The sequence below is a fragment of the Nomia melanderi genome, chromosome 5, assembly GCF_051020985.1.
Source record: "Nomia melanderi isolate GNS246 chromosome 5, iyNomMela1, whole genome shotgun sequence".
Classification (NCBI taxonomy): domain Eukaryota; kingdom Metazoa; phylum Arthropoda; class Insecta; order Hymenoptera; family Halictidae; genus Nomia; species Nomia melanderi.
In genome coordinates this window covers 2773764-2791482 of record NC_135003.1, presented here as the reverse complement: position 1 = coordinate 2791482, position 17719 = coordinate 2773764, and the positions used below count along the sequence as shown (strand labels likewise).

General features: G+C 35.9%; 1 protein-coding gene across 1 annotated transcript in view; it reads left to right on the top strand.

Moving 5' to 3' along the window:
* The window catches only part of LOC116424797 (agrin), a 631033-nt gene that overhangs the window by 376226 nt on the left and 237088 nt on the right, over nucleotides 1-17719 (top strand). The window contains exon 5 of the mRNA XM_031971677.2: nucleotides 8793-9002. Within this exon, the coding sequence (XP_031827537.2) occupies nucleotides 8793-9002 (210 nt within the window). The remainder of the gene's footprint in view (nucleotides 1-8792; nucleotides 9003-17719) is intronic.

Sequence of the window (17719 nt, the reverse complement as noted above, 5' to 3'; positions counted from 1 at the left end):
CATGTGGGAATGTTATTTAATTAAACGACGCTGCTAATGGCGCGTGCTCAAAATATATCCGCACTCGGGGAGGGAATTAGCGCGTTATCGGCTGGCGGAATCTCGGCTGCGAGGGCGCCTCGGAATCACCCTTGCACACCGGTTATCTGCCGCGCGTCCTTATCGCGATACGAGGCGGCCAGTTATGCGCCGTCGACGTTATACGAACATACCGACGCTTTAAAACGATCGTAAATGACGATACACAAGTCGTCCGTGTCGCGCGCGGCCAAACGGCCGGTGTTAAAGACCGTCGATCGTCGAATGAGCTCGTTCGCGACACTGTCTTCGTTCGTCGGTCACATTTCATCGCCGTGAACCGGGGGACCCGCGATAACGCGACGCCCGACGAGGAATTCGACGGGCAACGTTTACCGCCGCCCGCAACACGCTGTACTCGAACGAATACGGGGGAGATTGTTTATCGTCGTACGACTACGAAGGGCGTGTTACACTCTGACCTGACCAGCGTTTGGTGAGAGCGATGTAGGATAAAACGATGTCGTGTAATTAAATTTTTGCGGGTGATTGGGATCGCGAACACCTTTTTATTAAAGAGATCATGCTATTGAAATATATATGTATGTTGTAAGTGGTTGAGAGGAGATATGATTTTAAACGTTGAAGGAAATTCAATTGATTAAATTGGAAATGAAGTTTTACAATTTGAATATTATGTTGATGTTACTTCTGATTACTTGTAATACTTCTAATTATGCGCTTCCTTTCGATGTTACTTTTAGATAATCGAATCTTAATAGTTTTTTTTTATATAATTGTTTTTATGCTATTGCGTATTCATGTTATACTATTCCCTGTTGAAATAATAAATTATTCATAGGCACATCTATAATTCAATGTAATAGTACATCTATTCATTGTAATGTGGAACATGATTTAACGCTTCATAAATTTAATGTCACTATATTTCTTCGGTAATTCAAGTAGCAGCATGCATGAATTATAAAACAAATTAATGAAATTCATTCGTGTCTATTTCCTCTACAAAGTTCCGTTTTTCGTGAAATAAATAATATTAAACATTTCAGAAGCAACGCACACGTATTTATTTTTAATTGCTCATTGTGCATGAAGTGATATTTTATTTCCAATGAGTTGACTAAAGCAAAAAGTGTTTAAAATACCAAATCGATGAGCGCAAACTTCAACAGCAAGAATAAAACAATTCCTCCCCGTTTTCCAGCCCCGCCGGACTAGTCGTGATCCCCCATCTTTGATTGGTACGTTTTGTCCCCATTTCATGCGTTTCATGCAGTAATTCATCATTTTAATAGAAGTGATTGACATTTCAAGTAGAAAGTATTGAATGCGTTGAATTTTCAATGCGTTTCACGGAAAACTGCCTTTGAATCAGCAAGGTGAATCGGGCAGGGCCCAACGGAAAATGGTACGGTTAAATGATCTGCGGGAATCGGTTGATTCTCGGTATAGCGAAACGAAATGTTTGAATGACATCAAAGCGGCCGTGACCCGAAAAATTTATGAGATTGACGCGATGGTATTTGCTGTTAATTAACTACCTACAGTGCGATGATCACTGACTCATATTGAAATTCCTGCGCGGACATTAGTCCGTGAACGTTATTAGCTTCATAGGAATGTGACGATGAAGTATTATATAGAGCATTATCTATCTACAGCCGTGATTAGCAACACGATTGAATTGTATACTGCTTGCGATTCTGCGAATGTTTTATCAATTGCAGTCTCGCATACTGAAAGTTTCCCGTCGATAATAAAATGGTAAATTATTTATGTAAATAAAGAGTTTATATGAAGATTAACACTTTTGTTTATTTTCAATGTTATAACATTATTATAATAATGACAATTCATGTATTAGATATGTGCTAGTACTTAATTCAATACATTCAGAGAATTTAATTCGTAAAAATTAAAAATTGTAATTATTACCATTACATTTGGTAATATTTGGCAATTAAACAATAGAAATTAGATCTAGACATACATTATTTCATTTGTTTAAGCAAGGATACATATTTATGTGTTGAAATATATCATTTGCTACTACAAACCTTCACTATCTTTAAACAGAAAAATATCGTGTCACCACAACATTTATCATTTTTGCTACACATTTTTTCAAGGTACCAGGATATCCCTCTTACCCTTTCATTTATAAATAATTATACCTTCACAGTTCTCTATCTCGTTACACGCGTCATTGATATAGCATGACACAAACAGAGAGATAAACAAACTTATCTCAACGCGCAACCTGTTAATTTCATTTGTTCCTTGATAAATCGCATCGAATCATTAACAACCCTGTCTATTTCTCCCCGTGCAAGCATTCATACATAACAAATCACAGGAACGAATACATTAATTACTCGGCGCGAACCATTTCTTACAATAATATCCTCGTTTTACGGGAAAGTCGATATTCCATTATCGATTTATATTGTGGCTCCATACATACGAATCGTTATCTAAATTCAATTACCTACACTCACAATCAGATGCAACAACAACATTACCGTACAGTGTGGCTGGTTGAGTAGCGATTAGAAAAAAATTGCGGAAGCGTACGCTAACGTACTGTAGGTCGGGATCGAATGTGCGGAGCATTGACCTGTACCATTGGCCAACTACGACCGGCGCCTTGCTACTTAACGCGGGGCTGTTTACCGTAACGCAGTAAAGTGCCCCTCGTTGCTGTTATGAACCAACGTGAAATATGGATCGCACAGGGGCGATTGCATCAGTTCTGCACTGCAAGAAAGGGGCCAAAGCCGTTCCACGAGTGTCTACGATTCGAAGAAGACGGGCAGTGGATCCCCGAACGATACCGAGCATCTTCGTGCACGGCTTCGTCGTTAAACCATTGCCCTGTAATTTCTTTCGTAACAGTATCGATTAACACGTTCACTACCAGCATTTGTTTCTGCGATGATGTTAGCTGCAATATTCTTAACACATAACTGGTCGGTGGATAAGTTGGAAAAGTTTTGTTGGAAATATTTTGTAAGTCTGTAGAAAGAGTAGTAACTTTCGTATTTATCAATATTTTCTTCTGATTTCCAATTTGAACTATTGTTGTCTAATATATAAACGTATAAAGAAATTGTTATGATCAATAACTTAGAAACGACTTCAATCTACAATAAAGTCTAAGCAGATATTTTTACCCGACCAGGCGGTTAAGTGTAAATAGCGTAAGAGAAAGAGAATTTTATTTGTATAAATAATGCTTTTATTGCAGTACTCGCAATAAAACAGTGATCTATAATTAAATCGCACGTAGAATATATCCATTGGGATACACTTATCTCACGCGCACACTTTCTAAAATATCCTTTTCTCACCATGCATTTACTTCACATATATTTGCAATATTCTATAATCATTTACTATTAACGCAATAATCAATATTATAAAAACACAATTGTTCTACAATGTTCCAATGCATTGAACATTTATTTAAAATGCACGCATTCGTAAATCGCGTTCATGTATTCACAAACATTCGCTCAACAATACACCCATTCCCACAAGGGGATACGTTAAATATCATATATTCGTTAACACATCGACTGCATGTTACTTGTTCCATCGTAGAAAAGGTATATAAAAACAATTATTAATTATTCAGTATCACAATGCTTACGTTGTGATATTATTTAGTTACTTACACAATTAAATATTTTTATTCTGTCTCAGTCATCTTAGATATTGTAATTGTTTTTAACACTAAAACGACCGAGCAGTTAAATTAATTTTTTGAAATTCTTCTATAGAAACTTCAAGAGTGCATCTATCAAGACTTTAATAGATTTATAAGTCAGTTTGCGTATTGCTAGATCAATTTCTTTAATAACTTCTCAGAGAAACGCCAGTTACCTTTTTAACAATTCCAAAATGAAAAAATCAGAAATGGGTCTTTTGACCCGTCTGGTAGTTCGAGTGTTAAGCAATTGGGACACTCCGGTCATTGGTGAACATGGTGGCAGTCAACGTGTTAAATCAATTTAATAATTCAACAAATATTTCAAGTAAAATATCGAAAAAACGAGGCCAGAAAGGCTAACAGCTTTAACATTTAATCGACAGGTCGGGTAAAAATATCCGTTTAAACTTTGTTGCAGATTGAAGTCATTTCTATATCATCACAATACTCAATTAGTGGCCGGTTAAGTATTCAGATCTATATTCTAAAAATTATGTTAAGAGTTCGTAAATATAATATTATATTTTGTAACTTTAAATGGCAATGTCTATACCATTCATTTCATTTTCTTTATATAAAGTGTAGAATTGTTGTCATCACAAATGCATGATGCTGATAGTGATCGCATTAACCTATTGCACTATTAGTTCAGCATTGAAATGGCAACATAACTTGAACACTATTTTTGAACTAAGAATTTGTACCTTGATATTATGCATGTCATAATTTTATCATTTGCAAGCTCCTATTCTATGCGTTCAACACGAGTCTAATTCTATGTTATAAGCTAACGAATTTCGGGTAAGCCGAATATTCTGGCACCCGATTAATTCGCGGACGAATATTCCGGTGGGAAATTAATCATGGCTACCTTTTCATTCGACGAAGTGTTTCATATCGTGGGATGATACTCTGAGTAAGGATAACGTCGCCGCTTGTCTCGGAAACCGCGAGTCTAGGAAATAATCGTCATAGCGAAACGATGAATGTTACAAATTTCTTAGCTTATCATCTCGGGATGAATGATTGCGTTAATTACTTTCGTGATGGATAGTTTGCAAATCTTTATGTACATTTATATTTTCGAAGATTATTTTGTATAATGTAAAATGGAGAAGAAATTTATGTTGCTAATTAATTATTTGTGATAGCAATGAAGTATGAATGTTATTAATGTTTATCGATATAAATGTTCCTTTGGAGTTTACAAAATTTCATATGTTACAAGTACACTATGATCTGCATTTTAGTGATGAGTCTTATATTTAGATTCAATGAGTTTCATAAAGTTATATTTTCATACATCAATTTACTAATAAAGATTAGTTCGATAACTACGATAGGTTTTGTTGAAATAATAGATAAGTGTTAATGATAATATGTGTTGGATGATTGAACGAAACCTCTTAGGATTATTAGAATTTTGTTTGAAGAAGAAATTGTGGAAGAAATTGAATGCCTTCAAACAGAAGTTAAGCATATGTTAAAAGGATTTAGCGAACTTTCGAAAGGTTAAGAAGTCAAAAGTAATGCAGGGTTCGCATAACTTTATACATATACTACATATAAATGTAAATAAAGTAAGTTTAGTAAACGTTGCAGTTGCTGCATCGCAAAAGTTGTATTCTGAGTATTAAGAGGCAATATTTTCCATTGTTGAAATTTTCAATATCGTGTGTAATAGAAATAACATTTCTAATAAGCTACTTGTATTAGGTATCTTTATAAAAGCTTTTATTTCAATAATTGGTGTAGGTTATTACCTGACTCCGAAACTTTATGTATCTCAAACCTGCAGACTCTTCAGAAAATTGTAGGGCACAAGTTTTAATATAAGTTAACTGAAGAATATCTTTATGAAAATGTATATTTGCATACACTTCTACAATTTACTTATCTTTTCCCTTGAAGTCATTAGCGAGTGATTACGTTTTCTTCCTTGATTTTTGATGACAAAATTAAAGTAGAAGCATTACAGTTCTAATTTTTGAGTTCCAAACGAGCTGATTCTAAATATTACAGACCTAATTAAATATATTATTGAGCAATAATTGTAATCAAGATGAACATTATAAAAAAAATTAACACTCTTAAAGAAAAGATTAAAAATCCGTAACCATCTAACGCAAATTAAAGTTTTCAAATCATATTCCCCACGTATCGGTGTTAATATAATATTGACAATAATAAAAACCAAGCAATTGACACACGTAAGTGTCCCTTGAAAGAATGTTCTCCACGCACTCACAGCAGTGAACTATCAGGCAGCTTGAAATATTAGAAAAATCTACTTCTCGCTTCCATTCAAACAAGGAAAAGAAGGAAAGAGAGAAGAAAGACGACAGCATTAAAACGTTACAGGGGAACGCTTTGAGCCGGACTCGTCCCGAAGGCATTTTCTCCGCTGAATGACGGCAAAACCACAAGTCTGGAGAACAGATCCCGGTGTCCGCCGGTGTCCGTCAATTCGCGTGAAGAAGCGTTGAATCGTCAAAGGGTAAAAACGGTTCTTTATCATTCCCTTTCTTTCACCGCTCGTGGTCCGCTCTTCGTCCATCCTCGGACCTGGTCCGTACCCTAACTACTCGGATACCATCTCTTCCTCGTACTCCAGCCCAGGAAGAGGGGGATGAAGAAAGAATCCCCGTCGGGAGTAGAGCGATCGAGCCCGAGAGGTTAGGCGGCGTCGGGCGATTTTTTCACGGTGGATCAACTTGTCCGCCATATTAATGACCGCGGTGCTCGGATTATCCGTCGAGGTTACCCGGCGGTCTGCCTCCGGGCTGAAGCCAACTTTCCCGGAAAATTGATTGCGCTTCCTTGAATCTCTTCTCGTCAGGCTGGCTCGATGAGGGTGGGGACAGGGGAAAAAAGGCGTAGACGTCTGGGGAAAAAGGGTGTTGAGGCACGGGGCAGAGCGGCTGACGTCCTCAACGACGACCCCAACGGTTACCACCCTGCTCCTCGAGCATCATCGGGTCGGCGCTAATTATTTTCACCGAGCGTCTCCCTTTAATTGGTGTTTTCTTATCGACTGTTCTCCTACCCGCGGCGCGGCAAGAACTACAAAGCCTTCGAAACACGAATTTCCGCCAGCGACGCTGCAGTAATTCAGTTCTAGAAGTTCGTTCGTCTGCCCCCTGCTCACCACCTCTTCGCCCCACCTCTTTCGCCTGGCCATACCCTAAAACTTTTGAGCAAGCGTCTCTTCGTTTCGTTTAAAGAATGTTTCTCGGACTTCGTTAAAGGGGGTCCTTAAAGCCACGGCCGAGTTCCCCACATAACCGTGCCGCTTGAAATCTTCGTGACGACGCGGGCAGTCTTGAAGAAGGAATACCGGGAAAATGTCCTCGGCTCCTTTGATAACCGGTTGTAACGTCAGTCGCACGGGAAAGCTATTTGCCTTTGGCCTCAACGGGATTATGACTCTTGCGGAGCGGTGACTTCCTTCGACGCTGATCTTTTTGTTGGTGGGATTAAGAGTCCGGCGACTCGTCGCAATGACGATTCATGAGAATACCGTAGCAAGTAATTGACAGACGAATTCATTGGTTAGGTGGTCTACGTCGAGTAACGAGCATGGGTGAAGAACCGGTTGCCTTTTCTTCAATGAGTTTGAGATTCTCTGAAATTAAATCAACGGAAGAATGTAAATTGAATTATAAATTAAGTTGTGTAGTTAATTTATTGGTTTATTAATGTGTTGGATTGAGAAGGTGAATTGTATTATAGGAGTTTTGATTTGTTAAAAGAGGAAATTTTAAATTTGCATTTTTGTTGTTTTGAGAAAAGAATTCAACTTGTTGAGTGAAGTGTAGTTTTAAGGAATATTTATTCTCAACGAAGAGGATAATTTTATTTAATTCGTGATATTAATTTGATCTGTAACTCAATTGTTGAATTAAGTATCATTGTATTCGATACATTTTATAGTTTCATACGGTATTGTTTACTTTCACATACATTTCGATATTTCTGGGCGAAATGTATTTTGCAGCTACCGAATCTAATGAAAATTGCGGGATATTATTGTCAGCACAAATACGAATGAAAATCGAAACGTAATAGTCGTTAATGATGAATATTGTTTTCGCATCGGAGGTTTATCAGGAACCTTTTCAAAGTAGCCAGATCTACATCAGTATAAATGGCGTAAATTTCAATTTTCGTTCAACACCTTTCTTGTTTCATTATGATACTAATGAACTAAACTCTTCTTCGATTTGTTACTCATGTATCGAGAAATAACGCTCGTCAGCGTCACGCCGTTGTTTCATTAAAATTTCAAATGCATTTACTTTACTGCTTAGCATTTGAATCAACACAATTCATTGACAAATTAAATGATTTTATTTATAGCTTTGAAACCTTTTAATAATCGTTGTATATTAAATTATGGAAGGGATAAATTAAATTTAGTTTCCGCTAACAGTAAGAAGTGTCAGATGACAGGATTAATCCATTTGAACAGGCTCAATTACACTACAAGAACTAATAAAGTAATTAATCTATTACATAAATTGAAATTCGATATACTTATTCCGCAAATTTGAATAAGTTACAAGTTATTCTCACCAAATCTCATTAATTACTTGGCCATTAAAATTTTAATTTTATATTCAACATTATATTCTTTGAACTTTATTCCTTAATTAATAATACTGACAATAAAGAAAAATTATATTTGTCTTACTAACAATTTTTATAATTCAGTTTCTCCAGAATAAATTATTCAGGGATATAATTTTGTTACATTTTATCAATTCGTTTGTCTATATAAACCCATCTTGTTCATTATCTGTTTTGCTAAATCTTAGCCATGCTATATATACCTGTATTTTTCATATCGAATTTATTTTTCTTCGAATACAGACTTAAAGGCGTAATCGTTAATGTTCGTTTTGAGAATAAAGAAAATTAATGATGAGATGGAAACGCTTCTCTCTCGATTAATCATTGAATCGTTCATTTTGTTTCGCGCAGCGCGTTTCCGTAATACAAGCAGACGTTCTACTACAAATTTGTCTCATTCACGTTCCAGAACCCTGCGAGAAGACGTATTGTGTCCCGGGAGCGACGTGCGTCGTGTCGAAGAGCGGAAAACCTTTGTGTCAATGCTCGACCGATTGCCCTTCGACTTCTGAACCTGTCTGCGGCACCGACAACGTGACCTACACCAACTACTGCCACCTTACACAGACCAGCTGCCTCAAGAGAAAAAACACACGTATACTCCACCAGGGCGCCTGTGGTGAGTACAATTCTCTTACGTTACCTTTAGCCTGCATCTTCAATTTATCAGAAAGAAAATCTACAATTTTGTTTATCGTACAATTTGATTATCCTTGCTCACCTAACACGAAGACTACATCAACTCTTTTAACATTCTGAAAAGGATTGAAAAACTTTCTTTTGTAAAGATTCAATTTTGTACTCCATTTTTCTAAAATATTTTGTACTCTCATTTTTTCTTTTTTTTGCAATAAAGAAACTTGTATAAATTAAGAGCATATACTGATTATTTAATATTAAATAGGATAGATCGTTAATATAAAAATTATACAAATTTTGGTACAGCTTAATTTTGACTCTTTTAGTTCAGCGGAAGTTATGGACGTTATTGAAATAATATTTCAAATGTTACTGCTAATTTTTACACGGCAAAGTGTTTAGTTTGTTTGAAAACGAATTCGAAAGATATACGAAAAACATATTCTAGAATGGAGTATTTGTTCGAAATGTATTTCATTGCTTAAATTCGTCTTCAATAGTTTCCATTAGTTTGCAACGCTGGTAAAGAATGTGTCTGATATTGAGGAGAGTTTAACATGTCCGCAAAAATGTACAGTATCCATCGAATTCATGAAATCGTTAAGCAATAACGACGCAATATTAAATTTTAATAGAAGCATCCCTTGCACGCCGCAGGGAAGAATTCCGCGTGTGTAACGATCACAAAGGGAAAGAATTCGAAGAGCGTCCGTCATCGAACTGACGCAACGTGTCCGATCACGGACAAAGAATGAAATTTTATGCCGGTCGCGTTAAAAGGGAACAGAGACGAAACGATCATGGAGACGAAATACGGCGAAGAAGAAAAAGTGGATTCTGGGTTGGTACAATTGGTACAGTGATTGCCAAAAGTTCCTGCCTGAAATTTAATCCTATCACACTAGTCGAATACAATATACCTTTTAATGTAAAAAATAACTTTTCTTCGTCTTAACAATTTTACTATGCGAAGTTATTTGTTTAAAAGCAATACAAAATATTATGGTTTTCGTATTACAATATAATCTAAAAAGAAAAGAATAAAAATAATTACATATTTTTATTTACCGAAATAAGAGATAGACAAGGCAATTAAATGAATACAAACCTAAACTAATACTAAAGAAGGGAATCGGCGATATATATTAGTTTCCATTTTATTTCTCTGTTCATAAATTCCAAATATTACCTTTTCGAACTCTATTGATTTCACTATACACGCACATAACTTTCATCACAGACATATATTAACTTCGAATCATCAAATTCGCCTTTCATTTCGACCACAATAAACCAACTCAACAAGCCAAACCGAAATGCCCGAATGCGCATAAAGATTTCACAGGTTCCCGTTTTTTGTCACAGCAAAATGTAAGTTATAGAAACCTCCGTTACAAAAATATCCTGCGCTAATTGACAGTATCGAAAAATGCTCGACGCGCAATGAGTTAAAACTGATCCCAGTTTTTTTTCGTGACAGTATTTATTCGCGAATAAACACGATAGAATTTCGTTCGGTCCGGAAACTTTCGGCTGACAGTGTACGCGGAAACGAAGCTGGGCCGGCTCACGCGCGGCGGAAATAACCGGGACCGGACGCGTTTCTTCGAAAATTACAACCGCGACAAATGGGTTTACGTCAATCCTGATTTCAGGCGCGAGCATAACTCCTCGTTTGTATCCTTCGAGCGTTTCCCCCGCCGTGACGCGCGTCGAAACGTCCAGGTGCCGTATATCCAGGCCGCGTCTCCATTTTCGCGAGAACGAGCGCTCGCGCACGCTCACGGGATATCTACGGGAATAATATGACGTGACGTTCTCTCGAACGGCACCGATACCGGGGACATTATCATTATTGCAGGATACCAACGCAATAAGTTTCCGCTTTGCATCGACAGATCTCACCTGAACGATGGAAATTCTCGCGGAAGTTCTGCGAGCGCCATTAGAGAATCGGGAACAAATCGAATGCGGCCGTTACGCGCCAGGGAATGTTTGTTGGCAGGAGATTCCCTCGTATTTTCCGTTTTTTGATAAGGGGAGAAGGGAACGGTTTTTCTTGTTGTCCGTGGAACGAATCTGCGGTTCTAGTCTCCTTGGTTGTGTTTGAGTTTTATCTGGAACAATCTCTGGGTTTTCCTTATATTTCGCGGAACGTTGTCTTGTCTGCTTTATATAACATTTTAATGATCAATATGCCGAGGAATGTTACGCATTTGTAGGATATAAAAATTTTAAAAGGAAGAGTTTAACACTTTCGTTTTATTTTTAATTTATTGGGAATATTCATTAAGGAAACGAAATTTTATTTAATTTCGGTATTTTTAATATGTTGATAACAGCGTTTGTTTGTGTAAATTCTCACTGTTTGATCGTTATAAAGCCTTTTCAGTAGTTAATGTTTAGGACATAATATTCTAAATCAATTTAAAATGATGTATTAATTGTCAATTTCGAAGCTCTCACTCGTGTCACATTTTTGAGATATGTATGATCGTTTCAAATATATCTATCTCTGCAATAGTCACATTTCAAATTATTCATGTTATCGAGTATCATTTATTGCTCGAATGTTGTCATAATAGAAACAAATGTTTTGGAAAATAGACCAGAAATCTAGATATACACACATCGTCAATTTATTTATTATTCGGATATTAGCGTTGTTATTGGGAATTAATTAATAGCAAACGTTAGTTTCGCACTATGTTCTAGAATCAGGCTGCCCATTAATCGATTAACCTACCATTGTTGACAAATATATTAGTAATACATAACAATATATCACAGAAAAAAGAAACAAACATCAAAAGCAGATGATACTGTGTGAGAAAACAAGAAGAAAGTATGTAATATAATATTTTTTTGTATGTATTTGTATCTATTTTAAAAAAGGCAACCTCAATGAAATTTTATATGAAATAATGAAAATAGAAGATGTTCTAAACATTTAAATGTCATAGACTTAATTACAGTTTTCCTTTTGTCAAAATGAAATCAGACTATTGGAAAACTGTGACAATCTTTTCTTTTTGAAAGAGCAGTAATTCATTTAGTTTGTCTCTAAGTGGACGCGTGTAGGAAATATAAAGTATTTTATTATTTCAATTAGAACTTTGCTGTGAAATTTGCGATGCTCGATAGCAAGAGACTTGACAAGACTGCAAAATAAAATGCAAAGCACAATGAAACTCGTCATATTTATAGTTTTCGTAAAGTGTTATTACATGAAGGGGATTGTTTTGAACGTTACAATCCCTTGCTACAACACTAGATTCTATATTTGAAAATTTTTATTGCAGCATTATTCATAAATTATCTTATATCTTATCTGCATAATATTTTTACTTTTTATTACGTTATTACTATGCTACTTTCATATTACTGACAAATTAAAATTAAATTTCTAATAAACCTTTTTGTAGTTTGCTGTGTGTTGACCTTGCTTAGGTACAACCTTTTGCAATCTAGTCTAATCCTTTGTTGACTGATTAATATATGTATTATATTATAATCTGATAGATAGATATAAATACCGAGATATTTTACACTCCGTTAATTTATTCCAATATAAGAAGTAAGTTTAAATATTTTTTCATAATATGATTCTTAAAATTTTCCCAAGTCTCGCACATCAGAAAAATATCGCTAAGACTTTGGTCTTTTTATTAACACGTTAAACGCTACATTAGTCATCAATGACCACGCTCCTGAATTCCTTGAAAACAATTACAATTTGCAAGAAGACTAGTGTCGAATAATAATGTTTAATATCCTAAGTAAATTAATAATATTGTATTGCAAGGGTTCTGACGCTAAGTAATTAATAACTGTTTCTACTTATCTTTGCCACAAAAGAAGAAGTATTACGTAAAACGCTCAAGGTCTTCGTGACACATAATGTATTAATAAAACGTTAATACTGTAGAAACCGCTGATGCTCCAAACGTATCATTTTGTGAAATTGCCCGCTACAGACGTAACACGCGTGAAAAATAGCCCGACAGTATAGTGTTAATTACATTTATGAATTAAAGCAAGACACCCTTTATAATACGCAGTGGAAGAGATGGTATCAGTAAAATTCGAGGACACACGGAATACACATACGGTATGGGTCCGGTGAAAACCGGAACGGTTAGAAATGTATTTTATCACTCTGGGATCCCTTTTTGCCCGACACCCGTCCGATGGGATCCCGCCGCCATGAATTAACCATCGCCCAATACCCGATTGTTGCTCCGTTAGAAGGCTCGCCCCCGGCCGAGCCGCCGCGCTGATTCTCAAAACGATCTTTTATTCAAACGAGCCTACACGCGCCTTGTATCGACATCTTCCTTCCGCCGGTCTAGGAGCCCGAAGGCCATCCGTGAAAATCTTATGGCTTTCCACGAATCGAATGTATTACCCGGATCCGCAGAGACGGGGCAGCACGGCGGCGAACGGGATCGGCAGGGGGATGTACGTGTTCATGGAAATTACTTGGAATTCTTTCAAGTTCCCACAATTGCCCGAACGAATCGGGACCAGGCTCGCCGGGAAAATTCAACTCTTCTGGGACATGAAGATTGTTCGAATTCTGGGAGGGGTGTACCGTGACATGTATGGTGAATAAAAAGATATTAAATGAAAGGCGGGGGCATGAGTAACCCCGGATGCTTTGGGAATATGCATTTTGAGCTAGAATATGTAACCTGTTCGAATATGTAAATGTTCGATCGACATTCATTTAATTTTAATTGGATTTTTAATATTAATCGCTGAGATTGTTTTTGTTTAAACATTGAGTGAGATTGTGAGTAGGAAGTTGTGAAGGTATACTTGAAATTTATGTAAAGTATAACAATTGTCTTTTTGTATAATAATTTGTATAATTATTTATATAATATTAGAATACTATAAATTGGGTGATAACATTGTACTTCTAGATTACATTTTTCAAATGACTGATGTATAAGTTGATGTTGAATACTTGACCTGTAGAGTAACGATCTAATCTTTAACAGTGGAGGTAATTTGTATTTGCTCAATTTTCCCAATAGTTGAACTCTCTGAGTGTTTAGCAAGGGACGCTGCGATATATGTGATTAAGATCTTGCATATCATAACCAGCATTACATTTGGCAGTATTAATAATGTGTAAACGTACAAGAGATGCAGGGACATAGTAATTGTTGAGCTCTATACACAGTGTCGATCATTTAAACACGTGAGTTTCTTAATTATTTTGTGTGTGAGTTATTAAATAATTATTTCTAAAAATGGGTGTTTGAAATTTACCTATATATGTCTTTATTACTATTTTACAAGTCACTGTTGTTAAACAAAATTTTCCACTGGTTATTATTCACCTTCATTTGATGGATTTATAAACGCATTTATTTAAAAAAATTTATGAAAACAAAATATATGACCAGTGAAAGACTGAAGGCTAATTTATGGTTATTTAAATAACCGTGAAACACATAGCAAACAGAAAGTTCGATATCCATCCAAATTATCCAAGTAAACATTGCATTCAAATATTTTTGTGTACATGAATTTCGAGACGAATTTTCAGAATTCTCGTTAGTTTACGCCATGAAATTCCACCGAAAGCCACAAGTTAGTCGGAGTCAGTTCCTTCTCCCTTCTTTCTGCGCTTTCAATTACCCTTGAAGACTCCGTATCCTGAAAAGTCTGGAAACGACACGCAAGGTCAGAACTACTCGAGATCTCGCGAGGAGCCAAGTTTCTGAAAGCTCTTGGCGAGCCCCACCGCCGTGGTGCTCGTCTTTTTTATCAGTCCATTCGTTACGGGGAAACGACGCTTATATCCAAGAAGTTTTAACTGCGTCTTCGTTTAACTTCAGCGACCTGCGTCCGTAAATGAAGAAACAGCTCTCGGAACCTGGAAATAGAATACAACAGTAAAAATATAGTCATTTATGTGGAATAAGCAAGATTTTTCGTGAAAGGAATTCAACGATATACACGAATGGTAATAAAACATTTGATTCTTTGCAAATTGAAATGATTGAAATAATTGTTGATTTAAAAATGGCATTTCAAATTTTAGGAATCTAAAATGAAATTTATTCGAAGAATCCTATACGGAAAATTTTAAACTGAGTTATATTTTTTGTAAGAAGTAGATTTATGTGGGGAATATAATTTTGATATCGGGGAACGTGATTTTGCAATTTTGAAGTTGGTCTTTAACAATACATTAATAATTGCAAGTAATTACGATTACGAAAAGTTGAAAATGATTGTTCAAAATTTCGATTTTTATTGGAATGATATTGCATGTACTCATTCCAAAGTTATACTTCATTCATAACTCACTCAACTCTTGCAGCTGCCTCACAAAGAAACGTATCGAAACCGGTAACTTAAATAATTATGAAATGTTGTGTGTAAGTAGAGTAAGTCAAGCCTAACACATTGCAATTTTTTTCGTGCTGAATTTCACTTTGAAGGTGTAAATGGTAATAGATGGAGAAAAGGAGTTGTATAAAAAATACATTGTTCCGTTACGTCTATAAAATGGCAAAATAAAATTGCTCAAAATGATCAAATTTTCAAAATTTTGAATTTCCAGGTTCGATACCCTTCTTTGTCAGTAATGAATGCATTACTAATTTAATGTAATACCTATAAGCTTTTGCAAAAAATGCTTATTGTCTACATCGAGTGAACACATTATATACCGGAAACGAGGAATCTCGTTTTTATATAATTAGGTACCTCCGTAGCTTTGCTAACCAACACAACATTAAAAAAAATATTACATTTTATTAGAACTGATTATGTTTAAATTATTTAAAAATGTATCAAATAACAATCAGATACTTGAATATTTTACATGTAGTAATGTGAGTTTATCTCTTTGAAAATTATCGTCCATGCATCCCAGTATTTTGACAATTAACCGGTACGTAATGTGTTATTATTAATTAGAATCAAATTGCTCCACGTAAATGATGCATTTTTGTAGTATTCGGATAAACCAAACATCCATTCTTCTTACAAAATTATAATTTTTCACCTCACACTTGACATTTTAGTAACTTTTCAACAACTTCTTGGAGGCAGTTAAATTTTGTTCGACGCAATATCCGAATTTTTTATTTTTTGAAAGGTATACAATCAGGAGTGGAAGAGTTGAAAGAATGGCGAACCGGACCCGGAATGTGGGATACCGTCCGTGAAACGGAAGTTGCGTAATTCTCGTTCGAAAGTAGAAGGAGCTCGAGCACGCGTATTATCACGCTCGCCGTTCCCCCGTCTTTTGCCCTTTCCGGCGCTACTTTCCTCCTTTTTCCATCCTTATCTTATCTGACGTAGTTCTACTTCATTGCGGCTCCCTCGCTGCGAGAATGCCGGCTGCCTGGCAAACTTCCGTATTATTAAACAGAACTGGCCGAGCAAGAAGAGCCGTGAAACAGATTTAACGTTCACCGGTATTGTTGAAGTCGGAACGTAAGCTTTTTGTATTTTGCACTACTACACGATGAACTGATTTAATGTAAGTATAACCGTGTCGTGGATAGACAGCGCTTTATAAATGCTGAATTTTCACAATGCGATCCTTAATATGCGATCCGAAATCCCAAACTAGTAATTTCCGCTTACCTTGTGTACACGATGGTCCCTTTACATTGTATGTCACGTGATACTCTGTGAGACTCGTAAATTTGTAAGTCTCCATTAATCACTCACGTCGTACAATATTTCAAAACGTTTTTTATTTATGTTTTCATTTAGTGAAAATAATACTTTTCTAACGAACACATTAAAACTAAACAACCCTGAGACTATTGATTTATACTTTTAAATTTACTTTAAACTTTTAAAGAAAGCGTGTTTGATGAAATTAAACTCTAATGCGTTTTCGAAGACCTTAAATACTTCTACTAACATAATATTGTTTAATACTGAAGCTACCTGCATTTTACTTATATGTTATGAAACTAATGGTATATACTTATATTACTTGTCTTACATTTTTTGGAAAAGATTACATGAATTAGATAAGTTGATACATGAATTGTTCAAACTGAGAATATAGTACACTTTTAAAATTGAAAAATTCAAGGTAAAATTTTCCAATACTCCCACATTGCTCTATACTTCCGCAAAAAACTCAGACGTGATTGTCCTTAGAAAATATTTCACGCGTCGTTTCAAGCAGGACATTCTTATAATTCAAACAAACTTCTTACTCAATCCACAATGATGTCAGACCAAAGCTGCAACACCGGAAGGGCTGTCGTTGCGGTGCTTTATCATTTAATCGCGAGTGTACGTTTATCCTTGGCCGGTGTTACCCTTCTTATTTGCTTTGCTACCTTCCCTCTAACAGCTTTTCTGTGTGCGTGTAAATTATTATGCGAGCAAATAATGCGGGACAGGCGCCCCGTATCACGTAGAGTAGCTGGACGTCCCTCGTGGTCTTCCCGCGCGAGTTATTCTCCTGATATTCTCTTCCACCCTCCTTTTTAGCTTCTACCGCCATCTTTCAAACGCATTCACCCCCTCTTCAGAATACTTTAAGAAGCCAGAACTGGAAGCCAGTATTCTTCGCTGAGCCATCATTTGTTGAGACAAATTCGTAATTTAACATGATATCATATTATAATTAATTCGCTACTAGCATTTATTTCAATAATAGTCTCCGCAATTATATTTTATTAAATAAAACATATCGTTTTT